The 14,020-nt window shown below is 49.6% G+C and overlaps 1 protein-coding gene across 1 annotated transcript in view; it reads left to right on the forward strand.

Moving 5' to 3' along the window:
• Window positions 1–14,020, forward strand: part of LOC137641623 (F-box only protein 27-like) — a 117,658-nt gene that overhangs the window by 72,652 nt on the left and 30,986 nt on the right. Inside the window, exon 4 of the mRNA XM_068374354.1 lies at window positions 977–1,128. Coding sequence (XP_068230455.1) covers window positions 977–1,128 — 152 coding nt within the window. The remainder of the gene's footprint in view (window positions 1–976; window positions 1,129–14,020) is intronic.

The following is a 14,020-nucleotide window of genomic DNA, read 5'->3' on the forward strand; positions in this document are numbered from 1 at the left end:
AGTCTGGAAGCGTCTAGCGACCTTCGCAGCCCACTTCCTGCAGGACGTGACCCACAGGGGTATCGATACGTTTCTATCGCCCTGTGGTGGCTACACAACAGCTGGTCTAACCTCAGGCTCCTTTTTGGACAGGTAGGAGAAGGTTGAGGGCATTGTTACCAGGTTTTAGACTGCATGAACAGAAGAAGTGTGTCTGGCCCTTACTTCTCTCTTCATCCTCCCCTCCCCTTGGGAAAGCAACATCCTGTTCTCTGCATAGCTGACCTCAAACCTCTGCAGGTAAACCATGCTTCCTTGTGTTCCAAGTATTGAGATAATACTGTCGCGTCCCCCATACCCTGACGAGGTGGTATTGGGAACGTCCTAACCCAGAGTTCCGTCTAAGAACTCTAGGTCAACTGCCTAGGATGAGTCACACTTTCTTCCTTCACACACAAGCTTATGTAGGCCACACGTTTCCTCGCGGAGCAAGGAACTTGTGAGGTGCAGGGACTCCTTTTCTCGAGTGAGACTCACTCGGATTCTGAGTCCCTGGGTAAGCCAAAGCCAGTATGGCTGGGGACTTTCCACCCATCCTAAGGGGTAAGTCACCCTATGTAAATAGCGTGGTTTGTATTTCGGTTACGGAACAAATGACAAATTCGGAGATAATTTGTATTTTTCCTAACCATACAAACCTTAGCTATTTACACATATTTGCCTGCCAGCCCTGTCCCCCAAGTCAAGTCCTACCTCTAAGTGAAGTGAGACATTTCACCGGTGTGTGAGGGGGGAGGGGTAGCAAGCTACCCCTTCCCTACCCCTGCTAACTAGCGCGGGGGTAGTAAACCCTCGTTAAAATCTAATGGCTCGTCAATTTCAGCTACGCCGAAAGTAAACCCTATGTAAATAGCTAAGGTTTGTATGGTTAGGAAAAATACAAATTATCTCCGAATTTGTCATATTTTTAGTGTGATTATATTCCAATATGAATTAGATTACAGGTTGATGGAATTGAGATACCTGGAACTACACGCATAGAATTTATACGAGAGACTGACCCTTCAAAGGCGCTTATTATTTTAAGAATGTTATGCAGTGGTCATTTGCCTATTGGTAAAAATCTGCTCAAGAACCCATCTGGGGCTGGTAAGTATTGTACCAATATATGCAGGTGTATTTAAAACAATTGATAAATCAGATATGTGTGTGATTTTATGATAATCTGCCTGCAACTTCTTCTCTACCCTCTTGTTCTGCTTGCACCTATCCTTAATATCATTGACTTCTTCTTTCCCACCGTTATCCCTACATTATTGATATTAGTTTTATTACTGGCTAAGCTACAACCCTAGTTTGAAAAGCAGGATGCCATAAACCCAGGGACCACAATAGGGAAAATAGCCCAGTGACGAAAGGAAACAAAGCAAAATTAAATATTTTAACAACAGTAACAACATTAAATTGTATTTGTTCCGTAACCGAAATACAAACCACTCTATTTACATAGGGTATTACTTTCGGCGTAGCTGAAATGATGAGCCATTAGATTTTTAACGAGGGTTAACTACCCTCTCGCTAGTTAGCGAGGGGGTAGGGGAGGAGTAGCTAGCTACCCCTCCCCCCTCACACACCGGTGAACTGATTCACTTCACTTTTGGCTCGGGTGATGATCAGACGTGTCTGTCTCACCCTCGCATTTTTGACAGCCTTAATCTTTTTTGCTTTTTCTTTCAGTTGTGTGTACGGAAGTTGACCTCTACTCCTATCCTGCGCAAGTGCCCTGGACTACCTGACCACCCTTGTGGGACGTTCATGTCGGCGCTCGAGACGGACCCTCACACCTTGTGTCCGTACTGCAGAGGTCAACGGTGTGATCGGAATAAAACTTGTAGTGAGTGTAGGGAGTGGTCTACCTCCCAGTGGGAGAGGTTTTCCCGGCGGAGGAAGAAGTCTAGGCGTGACCTTTCTCCTTCAAGGGCTTCCTTGAAGAAGGAAGGTTCCAAAGACACTTCTTCCGCTGCCTGAACCTCCTCCGAAGCTCCCACTCGATCGGTCTCTCGTTAGAGGCCGTCGAGTGGTAGCGTAGGCCATGCTTTTGTTGACCAACCTCGGGGTTCGAGAGAGGGAGTTACCTCCCAGAGCGAGGCAGCTCCTCCTCCTCCTCCGGGGGAGGATTTGGATAACAATGTGTATAACGATGATTTGTTTCAGCTTTGGGCTTCCTTTGGGCTTAAGGGCTCGCCCTCCAGGGAAGCCCTGTTTGACCTGATCCAGCTGGGTGCAGCTGTCAAACAGTCGCCGGTAATAGCAGAGGTAGATCCTCTGTCTATTGTCGACGTTGTTGTGGCAGAGGCTTCCGACGGGTAGAGTCAAACTCCTGCAGTTGCTGATGTTGCTGAAGGCTCATTTCCTCCCTCCGAACATCCTTCGAGGGGGCAGCTGAGTCCAACGGTCTCTCCTGCGAGTGTTTCTCCCCCTCAGGGGAGTTCACTAACAGAGACTCCTCTAAGGAGGACCGATGATGGTGTTCCTGTCTGAGGTCGTCTTCGCCGTAAGGCTCGCCCGGCTCTTCGCCGTAGAGGTCTTCCTTCTCCTTACAAGGGAGTTAGGAGGCGCCTCTTCGGTTCTTCACCCTCGACGTCCACCGCAGAGGATCCTCTTCGACGTGAGCAGACCGTTGCAGCCGCATCCCTAGACCTCTCAGCAGATCATTCGCAATTTCCTACGCCTGCCAGACCTGGGAGTCTTCCTTCTCCGTTCCTGGACGCAGATGTGCAGTGGGCGCCAACGCATCCTGTTATCCAACGGGCACCGGTCCCTTCGGGGCAAAGCGACTTATCTCACAATGTGAGTACGTCCACTAAGTGCCAGGTTTTACCTGCGCGCCAATGTTCTCCTGCGCGCTCGCGCTGTTGCTGAGCACCTGCCCTCTTCGGAGTCAACGCGCCAGCGCTCTCCTGCAGCTGAGACATCTCGCCATCGTTCTCCTGCTCGCCAGCGCTCACCTGCGCGCCAGCGCTCTTCTGTTCTTCAGCGATCTCCTGTGCGCCAGCGCTCTCCTGCTCGCCAGCGCACATCTGCGCGCCCTGTTCCTGATGCGCGCCATGCACGCCCACATTCTCCTGCACGCCCACGATCGCCTACTCGTCAGCGCACATCTGCGTGCCCTGTTCCTGATGCGCGCCCACGATCTTTGGATCTGGCCACAGGCAAGGAGACCCCTCCTTTGCCTCCTCGCCTGCGATCTCCTGCGCACCCTCAAAACGCGCCCACGCGTCAGCCATCGCCTACACGCCATCGCACACACTCACCTGTGTGCTCTTCCAGGATGGGACGAGTTTCTACACCAGACCGCGCGCCTGCGATCACCTGCGCCCCAACGATTTCCTGCGCGTTAGCGATCTCCTGCGCGCCCACGCGATCCTTCACCTGCGGGCCCACGCGATCCTTCACCTGCGGGCCCACGCGATCCTTCACCCGCGCGCAAGCGCTCTCCAACGTGCCAGCGCACCTACACTTTGGATCGCCGAAGGTCTCCTACGCGTCCACGCTCTATCGCCCCTGAACGCGGACAGTCACCTTCTCGCCCTACGCGCCATCGCTCGCCAACGCGCCATCGCTCGCCACGCGCCATCGCTCGCGCCATCGCTCACCAACGCGCCATCGCTCGCCTACGCGCCATCATTCTCCCGACCGACAGCGCTCGCCATTGAAAATGCGCGCACCCTCACCTGCGCGCCCACGCGCACTTTCACTTACGCGCCCACGCGCTCACCGCCAACGCGCCCACTCGCCTGCGCGTCCACGCGTCCACTCGCCCGCGTACCCACACGCCCACTCACCCGCGCGCCCTCGCACACCCTCGCCCAAGCGCCCACGCGCACCCGTGCTTCCATCTCCGCGCGCACGTGCGCCAACATTCTCCTGCGTGCGACTGCGCGTTTTCCATCGCGCGATCGCCAGTGCAATTTCGATCGCGATTCCTGCCAGGTGAGACTTCAGGAGCGCGGACTTCCAGGTCATCATCGTCATGATCCCTTCCTCGCAAGCGCAGATCATTGCACTTGCAGGAGGTGCAAGATTCTTCAGAGAGGTCTAGGCAACACTCTTCTTCTTCTTTTCAGGCAGGCCCTGTGGTGTCTACTCCTAAGGATCACCCAATCCCTTTCCCTCCAGCGGGAGCCACTGACACTGCCTCCGTCAGCCGTCAGCCTTGGTATGGGTTCCTGATCAGAGCCGTCGTTGAGGCTGTTAAGCCTGCCCTCGCTGATCTAGGACTCAAACCAACGTCATCGTCTCCGCTGAAGAGAAAGAGAGGAGTAGACTTCGTGGTGACTTCTCCTAGGGTCAAACTGGTTCCTAAGAAGTCCGTCGGGAAGGCCCCTTCCCCCTCTCGGTCGTTCTCTCCTTCGCCTGTGGACGAAGCCTTTCTGTCCTCAGGAGATTCAAGCGAGGTGAGACCTTCTCCCACGGCATCAATGGGAGGAACCCCATCTCGTGTAGGAAAATCGTCCCGTGTAGGGGTGGAGAGGAGCCCTCAGACTTCTTTGCTGGAGTCCTGTATCCCTCCTAGAAGGGAGCCCAAGGACTCGAAGACTGTCCCTAAGTCTTCATCCCGGATTCGACCAGAGCCAGCAAGACCCCAGGAGAAGAACGTCCACGTGTCCCCTCAAGTAGAGCAGTTGGGGACAGGAGACTTTGCTGCCAGCCCATCAGGAGGAGAGCAGCATGAGTCGGGGCATGCCTTCTGGCAGGTCCTGAATCTGATGAGGCAACTCAACAGGTTTAAGGACCCGGAGAACGCCCCCCGCGAAGGCAAGGATACGGTCCTGGACCGAGTCTACGCCACTCAAAAACCCTCGAAGGCCAGTGCGGCTCTGCCCTGGTCTCAGGGGGTGAAGACCGGCAGAGACAAGGTTGAGGGCCAGCTTTCCGAACTCGCCTCCTCCGGGCGTTCCTCTGCCGGTAACAAGCTCCTCCCACCTCCTCGTGTACAGCAGAGGAGGTACTTTGAGATCATGGGGGAGCCTTGTTTAGCTCTTCCTCTCCACCACTCTGTGGAAGAGCTTACCAGGGGAACCTCTCTTGAGAGGCTCTCCTCCCGGCAGGTGACAGTCTCGGCTACGGAGATCCTGAGTCAGGAGAAGGTCGCCAAGTGTGCCATGCAGGCCACTTCGTGGCTGGATATCTGGCTTGGGTCTCTAGGCATCCTGTTGCGATCCGAGGACTTGTCCAAGGAGAGCACCAGGAAGGCCATGGAGACCTTCCTCCTCTCAGGCACGCGCACCATCGAGTTTTTGGCTCACCAAGTTTCGAACTTGTGGGCAAACTCGATCTTGAAGCGTCGTGATGCGGTGGTCGAGAGGTTCCACTCGAAGGTCCCAGCCGTGGATGTCTGCAAGCTCAGACACACTTCCATCAGTGGACAGAGTCTGTTTGAGCCCAAGGATGTGGAACGGACAGCAGAGAGGTGGAGGAAATTGAATCACGATTCTCTCCTCCAAAGGGCTCTTACATCTAGACCCTACAAGCCTCCAGCACCTCAACAACAGCAGCCTCGTCAGTGTAAGACTATGAAATCGTCACCGGCAGCAAAGGCGAAGGTGTCTAAACAGCAGCCCTTTCCTGTCAAAGACAAGAATGGCGGAAAATCCTCCAGGGGAGGCAAGAATCCTAGAGGGAGCGGCCGTGGCCGCAAACGCTAGGATTGGCAATCCCCCTGCATGTCCACCAGTGGGGGGATGCCTGCAACGTTGCGCATTCAGGTGGCAGCAACTCGGGGCCGATTCCTGGACGATCTCCATGATCAGCCAAGGTTATCGCATCCCGTTCATAACATCTCTACCTCCCCTGACAGCGAATCCAGTGTCGTTGAGCTCCTATGCCATGGGATCGGCAAAGGGGCTAGCCCTTCGGGCAGAAGTCGAGACCATGCTCAAGAAGGATGCTCTCCAGGAAGTCGTCGACGGCTCCCCAGGCTTCTTCAGTCGACTCTTTCTTGTAAAGAAGGCGTCTGGAGGCTGGAGACCCGTCATCGACCTCTCAGCCCTGAACAAGTTTGTCAAGCAAACTTCGTTCAGCATGGAGACAGCAGGCACGGTCAGACTCGCGGTGAGACCGTGAGACTTCTTGTGCACACTGGATCTGAAGGACGCGTACATCCAGATCCCAATCCATTCGTCTTCCAGGGAGTACTTGAGATTCAGCCTAGACAACAAGATCTACCAGTTCAAGGTGCTGTGTTTCGGTCTCTCCACAGCACCACAGGTGTTCACCAGAGTGTTCATCCTGATATCTTCGTGGGCACACAGGATCGGCATCCGTCTCCTCCATTATCTGGACGACTGGCTGATCCTAGCAGACTCGGACTCGACCCTTCTTCGACACCGAAACAAGCTTCTGGGACTTTGCCAAGATCTAGGGATCATGGAAAATCTTGAGAAGTCTTCTCTGCTTCCATCTCAACGAATGGTATATCTAGGCATGATATTAGACACCTATCTCCACAAAGCCTTTTCATCAGACGACAGGATAGCAAGGCTGAGGAGGGTCGCAGATCCTTTCCTCAGACGAGAAGAGCTTCCAGCCCAATCTTGGTTACGTATCCTAGGTCACCTTTCCTCCCTGGCCCGTCTAGTTCCAAACGGCCGCCTGAGGATGAGATCCCTGCAATGGCGGCTCAAGTCTCGGTGGAATCAGGGCAACGATCTTCTCGTCCTCCCCCCGGATTTGATGCTGTTCTCGGACGCATCAAAAGAAGGGTGGGAGGCCCACGTTCTGAACCAAAGGACCTCAGGCCTGTGGTCAGAATCAGAAAAGTACCTCCATATCAATCTGCTAGAGATGAAGGCCATATATCGGGCACTTCAACAGTTCCAACAAACCCTGGCGGGTCACTCCGTGGTGGTGATGAGCGACAACACCACAGTAGTGGCTTATATCAACAAGCAGGGAGGTACCTTTTCACAACAGCTATCCCATCTTGCAGTAGAGATACTGAGATGATCCGAAGTCCACTCGATCTTACTATCAGCTCGCTTCATTCCAGGCAATAGGAATGTGCTCGCGGACAGTCTGAGCAGAGCGTCTCATATAGTGAGTACCGAGTGGTCTTTGGATACTCTAGTAGCCAACAAAGTCCTGACTTTGTGGGGTTCCCCGACAGTGGATCTGTTCGCGACAGCCTTGAACTTCAAGCTCCCGCTGTACTGCTCCCCAGTCCCGTACCCTAAGGCACTCTGGCAAGATGCCTTCCAACAACGGTGGGACAACATCGACGTCTACGCCTTCCCACTGTTCTGTCTGATGAGAAGGGTGCTCAACAAGACCAGACTATCGGTCAATCTGTCAATGACCTTAATAGCTCCGCTATGGCATCGTGCAGAGTGGTTCCCGGACCTTCTGCAGCTCCTGACGGATCTCCCGAGAGAACTCCCTCCATGACAATAGCTACTCAAACAACCACACTGCAACATCTTCCACAAAGCCGTAGCATCGCTTCGGCTTCACGCCTGGAGACTATCCAGCATCTCTTCACAGAGAGAGGCTTTTCGCAACAAGTTGCGGAGCGGATGTCTCGACACCTGCGAAAGTCATCCGCAGGGGTCTACCAGGCGAAGTGGAGAGTCTTCTGTGGTTGGTGTCGTGGAAGGGGTATCTCTCCCCTCGATGCCACTATTCCAGCAATAGTGGAGTTTCTTGTATACTTGCGGGAAGAAATACGCCTTTCAGTCTCGGCGGTGAAAGGCTATCGCTCAGCCTTAATCCTGGCCTTCAGGCTGAAGGGAATGGACATTTCCTCCTCGCTGGAACTTTCCTTGATCATACGAAGCTACGAACTTACCTGCCCTCAGTCGGAAGTGAGACCTCCTCCATGGAACGTGATTCGGGTTCTCAGGGCTCTTAAGAGACCTCCGTTCGAACCACTACGCCAGGCTTCTGATCGTCACCTGACTTGGAAGACGGTGTTCCTGCTCGCTCTGGGTTCTGCCAAGCGTGTCAGTGAACTTCATGGTCTCTCGTACGATGTCGCCCATTCAAGGGAATGGGGGGAGGTAACGTTCAGGTTCGTCCCTGAGTTTGTAGCTGAGACTCAAAATTCTGGAGTTCCGGACCCACGGTTCAACTCCGTCAGGATTTCGAGTCTCCGTTCTGTAACAGATGACCCAGACCATCTGCTACCATGCCCAGTAAGGAGTCTGAGGCGTTATCTTAAAAGCCCTGTTTGTGAGCACAGAAATTATGAAGAGGAGGGTCACCAAGAATAGCATCTCAGCCTGGATTCGAAGGGTCATGCATCATGCCCTGAATCCAGACCCTCCTCCGTCACGTCGCCCTAGAGCACACTATGTCAGGGGCATCGCTACATCCCTGGCCTTCAAGAGAAACTTCTCTGTGACGCAGGTGCTACAAGCTGGGGTCTGGAAGCGTCAAACGACCTTCACAGCCCACTACCTGCAGGACGTGACCCACAGGAGCCTCGGTACATTTTCTTTCGGCCCTGTGGTGGCTGCACAACAGCTGGTCTAACCTCAGGCTCCTTAATGGACAGGTAGCAGAAGGTTGAGGGCATTGTTACCCGGTTTTAGTCTGCATAAATGAAAAGGTATGTCTGGCCCTTACTCTTTTCTTCATCCTCCCCTCTCTTGGGGAAAGTAGCATCCTGGGTTCTCTGCATAGCTGACCTCAAACCACTGCAGGTAAACCATGCTTCCTTGTGTTCCTAGTATTAGCATAATACTGTCGCGTCCCCCATACCCTGACGAGGTGGTATTGGGAGAGTCCTAGCCTAGAATTCCATCTAAAATACTCCAGGTCAAGTTCCTAGGACGAGTCACGCCTATTCCTTCACACACAAGCTTATGTAGGCCCCACGTTCCTTGCGTAGCAAAGAATTTGCGAGGTGCAGGGATTCCTTTCCTCGAGTGCTACTCACTCGGGTTCTGAGTCCCCGGGCAAAGCCGAAGCCAGTAAGGCTGGGACTTTCCACCCTACCTAAGGGTTAAGTCACCCTAATTAAATAGCGTGGTTTGTATTTCGGTTACGGAACAAATGACAAATTCGTAGATAATTTGTATTTTTCCTAACCATACAAATCTTAGCTATTTAATCAAACTTACCCGCCAGCCCTGTCCCCCGTGAAGTCCTACCTCTAAGCTAAGTGAATCAGTTCACCGATGTGTGAGGGGGGAGGGGTAGCTAGCTACCCCTCCCCTACCTCCTCGCTAACTAGCGAGAGGGTAGTTAACCCTCGTTAAAAATTTAATGGCTCGTCATTTCAGCTACGCCGAAAGTAATACCCTATGTAAATAGCTAAGGTTTGTATGGTTAGGAAAAATACAAATTATCTCCGAATTTGTCATATTTCCTAAATAATCTTTAAAAACTTTAACCAAACAAGAGGGAGATAAATTAGATAGAATAGTGTGCCTGATTGTATCCTCAAGAAAGAGAACTCTAACCCAAGACAGTGGAAGACCTTGGTACAGAGGCTATGACACTACCCAAGTCTAATGAACATTGGTTTGATTTTGGAGTGTCCATCTTCTAGAAGAGCTGCTTACCATAGCTAAAAAGTCTCTTCTACCCTTACCAAGAAGAAAGTAGCCTAGCTACTGAGCAATTATAGTGCAATAGGTAATCCCTTGGGTGAAGAAGAATTGTTTGGTAATCTGTATTTTCAGGTGTATGAGGACAGAGGAGAATTTGTAAAGAATATGCCAGACTATTCGGTGTATGTATAGGCAGAGGGAAAGAACCATAACCAGAGAGAAGGATCCAATGTAGTACTGTCTGGCCTCTAAAAGAACTCCATAACTCTTTAGCGGTAGTATTTCAACGGGCGGCTGGTGCCCTGGCCAACCTACTACCTACCAAAAGGGATAGGTTGCCTGATATGCTCTCTCCAATGCTTTCTATCAAAGGTATCCTCTTCCACCAAACCTCTTCTCTCTATATCATCTTTCACCTTATCTCGCCATCTAATTTTATGCCTCCCCTCAATCTTCTCCCTGTGACAGTTTCCTTCCAAGCCCTCCTCACTCCCTTCCCACCATCCATCCTCAACACGTGCTCACACCATCTCAGTCGTGACACTCTTATCATCTCTGTAATGTTTTCTATACCTGCCCTTCTTATTTCACCATTTTCTTTTTTTTTCAAGCAGTGATATTCCCATAATCCTTGTCATTATTCTCATCTCTGTTCTTTCAAGCTTTGCTTCCTCTTTACATCTTAGAGCCCATCCTGAATACATTTTGTGCACAAATGCAAATCTTACTTTTACTCTTTGATCATCTGATTTTGTAGTGAATAATTCAGCGAAGTAATTTTGAAGTAATTATCAAATAGGTATTTGACTGTGATTTTTACTAATATATGTTGGGACGTTACATTAAAAATTTCCCTTTAATCATCAAATTTCTGGTCGGTACACTTTTTCCTGTCGGCTATTGCCTAGGATGATTTAATATTCTGTTGCATCATCAGTATTGTTATAATTTCTATGAACCTCCCCTGACATTCATATTGTTTCCTTCTCGAAGCAGTTTAAATGTCTATGTTTTTATCTTGTTGTTTAAGATTTTTTCATAATTCTGGCCACCATTTACATTAAGATTTTTCCAGAGTGTACCATCCTGTATGTAACACTAGGTATGCAGTTAATTCTAAGTCTTGCCTTCTCCAGCATAAGGTTCAACACTGCATAGTATTCTAGAAGTCATATTCCAGCTGAGACCAGATTGTGGAATGATCTTCCTAATTAGGCATTTGAATCGGTGGAACTTCAGAAGTTAAATTTGCAGCAAATGTTTTTGTTAAGTCTAATCTTCATAGTTTATATATGACAGATCTATTTTAATGTTTTTACTGATTTTAAGATATTTTATATATTTTTTTTTTTTTTATTATTTTTCATATAATTGATTTATTTTCGTTTTTCCTTTCCTCACTGTGCTAATTTTCCCTGTTGGTGGTTGGATTTATAGCATCCTGCTTTTCCAACTAGGGTTGTAGCTTAGCAAGTAATAATACTGCCCTTCTCTCAGGGAGTTCTTGAGTGAGACAAAAACCACCTGCAAAGGCAGTAATTTCCCCACCTTACCTCTCGCTCAAAGCACTTCTGCCATCCTAGTTACATTTGACGACTCATGCAAGGGCCTAGACCTTGGTTTGCTGTGGCCTGGCCTGGGTATAGCTGATGCCCCGTCAAAAGAGATGCTCCTTGAGGTTCTAGCAGCTGGTAGATCCTGGAAGTCTTCTCGCCCTGCTAATGCTTCCACCTTGCTTGCAAAGGAGAGCTGTGATGTGCTGCCCCTGGATGTGTTCTTGCCTGCTACGGCAGGTGATCCTCCCTCAGCAACTGTTGCAGAGAATCCAACTATAGCCCGGAAGTCCTCAACTTCGGTGATGGAGAAACGTCACTCGCCTTCTCTGCTTTGTCTGTTCTTGTTCCTTCTATCTTACCCGGCTGAGGAGAAGCTTCCTGGTGCCAGGAAGAAGAAGAGGAGTTCACTTAGGCACAGGACGACCATCTAGCAGGAATTTTTCGAGATGCTTCCTGGTACCTCTCTACCATATGCTGATAGACACAGCAGCAGCGAAAGTCTTTCCATCAGACGATTGCATCAATAGACTCAGAAAGGTTCTTCGCTGGAGAAGCTTGTGTCTCACAGGCAACTCTACTAGAGATTGCTTCAATGGTGTCTGAAGCAACACTGGTCAGCAGCCACTAACTGCCCACAACTTTTAGTTCCGGTGGAACAAGAAGTAAGAGACAATCTACTATAGTGGCTGAATGACGAGAACTTCACCAGGTGAGTTCCACTCGACTCTCCACCTATAGAGATACTCTAATTAACTGCTGTTCACAGATACTTCTAAAGAGGAATGAGGTGCATGCCTGAGGAACCAGACTGCTTATGAAGAAAAGAGGATCTTGCACATCACCCTATTGGAAATACAATCAGCACTCTTGGCACTGCAAACATTTTAACATAGTTTGATAGGGCATTCAATCACATTGATGAATGACAGCACAACTGTAGTTGCTTGTGTCAGCTAGCAAGGAGAAACATTGTATTAGTTTTTCTATAAGCTAGCGATGCCAGCACATACTTGGGTATTTGATAATCCGGTAGAACTGCCTGTGAGGTACATTTCAGGTAAGAGGAACATACTAGCAGACTCCCTCAGCCATCAGGACCAGATAGTAGGAGCTGAGTGGTCCCTATGTCCATGCCTGCCGGAAAGGCTTCTTGTATGTTGGGGGTTCCCAGATATCAACTTGTCTGTCAAGAAGCTTCCAGTGTTCTGTACTCCAGTCCTAAATCTATCATCAGCAGCGATGGACAATGCTTCCAACTTCCCTGGAACAGCCTTGACACCTACGCTTTTCCTCGCATTTACATGTTATGTTATTTTATCAACAGATTGTTGATGACCCTGAACACCAGGCTCCCCCTAGTGGCACCCAATTGGCCATAAGCCAAATGGTTTTCAGAACTGCTTACCGTATACTTCTTGTCAAGGTACCCGTAGAACTTCCCCAATGGTCCAACCTCCTCTTGTAAGCCCCACTTGCAGAGGTACCACAACTTGTGGCTTCCGTGTCACTTCACAGCTGAAAACTATCGTTTATCTCACCCAGGTGAAAGGCTTTTGTGAAGCACTGCTTAGGTGGTGTTTTCATATCTATGCAGAACTTCAGCAGCAGGTTAACCAAGGAAAGTGGGCCATCTTCTGCAGTTGGTGTCGTAAATGGGATTCTCTGGTCAGAGCCTCTCAATTAATTGCGTATTTCCTCATCTACCTTTGCCGGGAGAAGCTCCTCTCAAACTCAGGGGCGAAAGGCTATTAGTCAACTTAAGCAAAGTCTTCAGATTGTAGGGCTTAGAACTTTCCTCTTCATGTGAAATGTCCATTTGTCGAGGAGTTTCAAGCAGTCTTGTCCTTGCCAAGAATTCAAATCCCTAGTTTGGGACCTCACAAGAGTTCTCAGCTTTCTTAAGCATTCGCAGTATGAACCCTTAAGGAGAGTGGTGGATAGGTATCTCACACTCAAGACTGTCTTCCTTCTTCCCTTAGGGCTAATTCATGAGTCATTCCAATGGAGGTAAGAAGGTCTCAATATCCTTCCCCAAAACCCCTCTCTCCACGATCCAAAGTTCGAGTCCTCCATATTATATCTCTAGGTTGTTGTGTGTTAACCTACTCTCTATCCTTTGAGGGCAATACTGTGTTACCTCAAGAGAAACCAGCACTTCAGACCAGAGTTCCAGAGGTTGTTCCTCAGCATTGATTGGGTGAAGAAGCCAATCTCCAAGAACACCTTCTATTTCTGGCTTTGTGAGATCATCAAACATGCATATACCACTTCTTGGGAACTACCCTCAAGTGGGCTATCAACAGCCCAAGCCCACCAAGTCATGAGTGTCGTTTCCAGCCTAATCTTCAAGAAAAATCTGTCAGAAGGCAGGAGTTTGGAAGCACCAGACAACCTTCACCTACCCATGTCCCTAGATACCTTTACTCTGGGACCTTGATTAGCTGGTCAACAGGCTGTACAGGTATAGTAAGCTTAAATTCCTTCAAGGGACAAGAAGTATATCATCTTGCATATTTGTTGTGACATATGTCCAAGAATTAAAGGTATGAATGGCTTGCCTCTTTCATTTATTCTCCTCTCTTGGGGTTTACCAATCCTTTCGTTATGGAGCTGGACTGGACGATTGATGCAGGCAAGCTACTCAGCAGAGTCCATTTTCTTTACAATAGGATTTGTATTACAGTATCTCTCCCATTTATCTGACTGAGGGGAGGATGGATTGAATGTATTCATACCCGTTTCTCATAAACCACCCAGCTTGGTTATATGGACTTCTGCCCTCCTAAGGATGAGTCTACTATTAAAGGGTGAAGGATTGTATTATGAATAGGAACAAACCGCAAATTTTTTAATCAGTTTGTATTTTTCCTAGCCATACAAACCTGAGACCTTCAAGTTACACTGCATGGCTCAACAACCCTGCAAGTCTGG

The sequence above is a fragment of the Palaemon carinicauda genome, chromosome 5 (assembly GCF_036898095.1).
Source record: "Palaemon carinicauda isolate YSFRI2023 chromosome 5, ASM3689809v2, whole genome shotgun sequence".
NCBI classification, from domain to species: domain Eukaryota; kingdom Metazoa; phylum Arthropoda; class Malacostraca; order Decapoda; family Palaemonidae; genus Palaemon; species Palaemon carinicauda.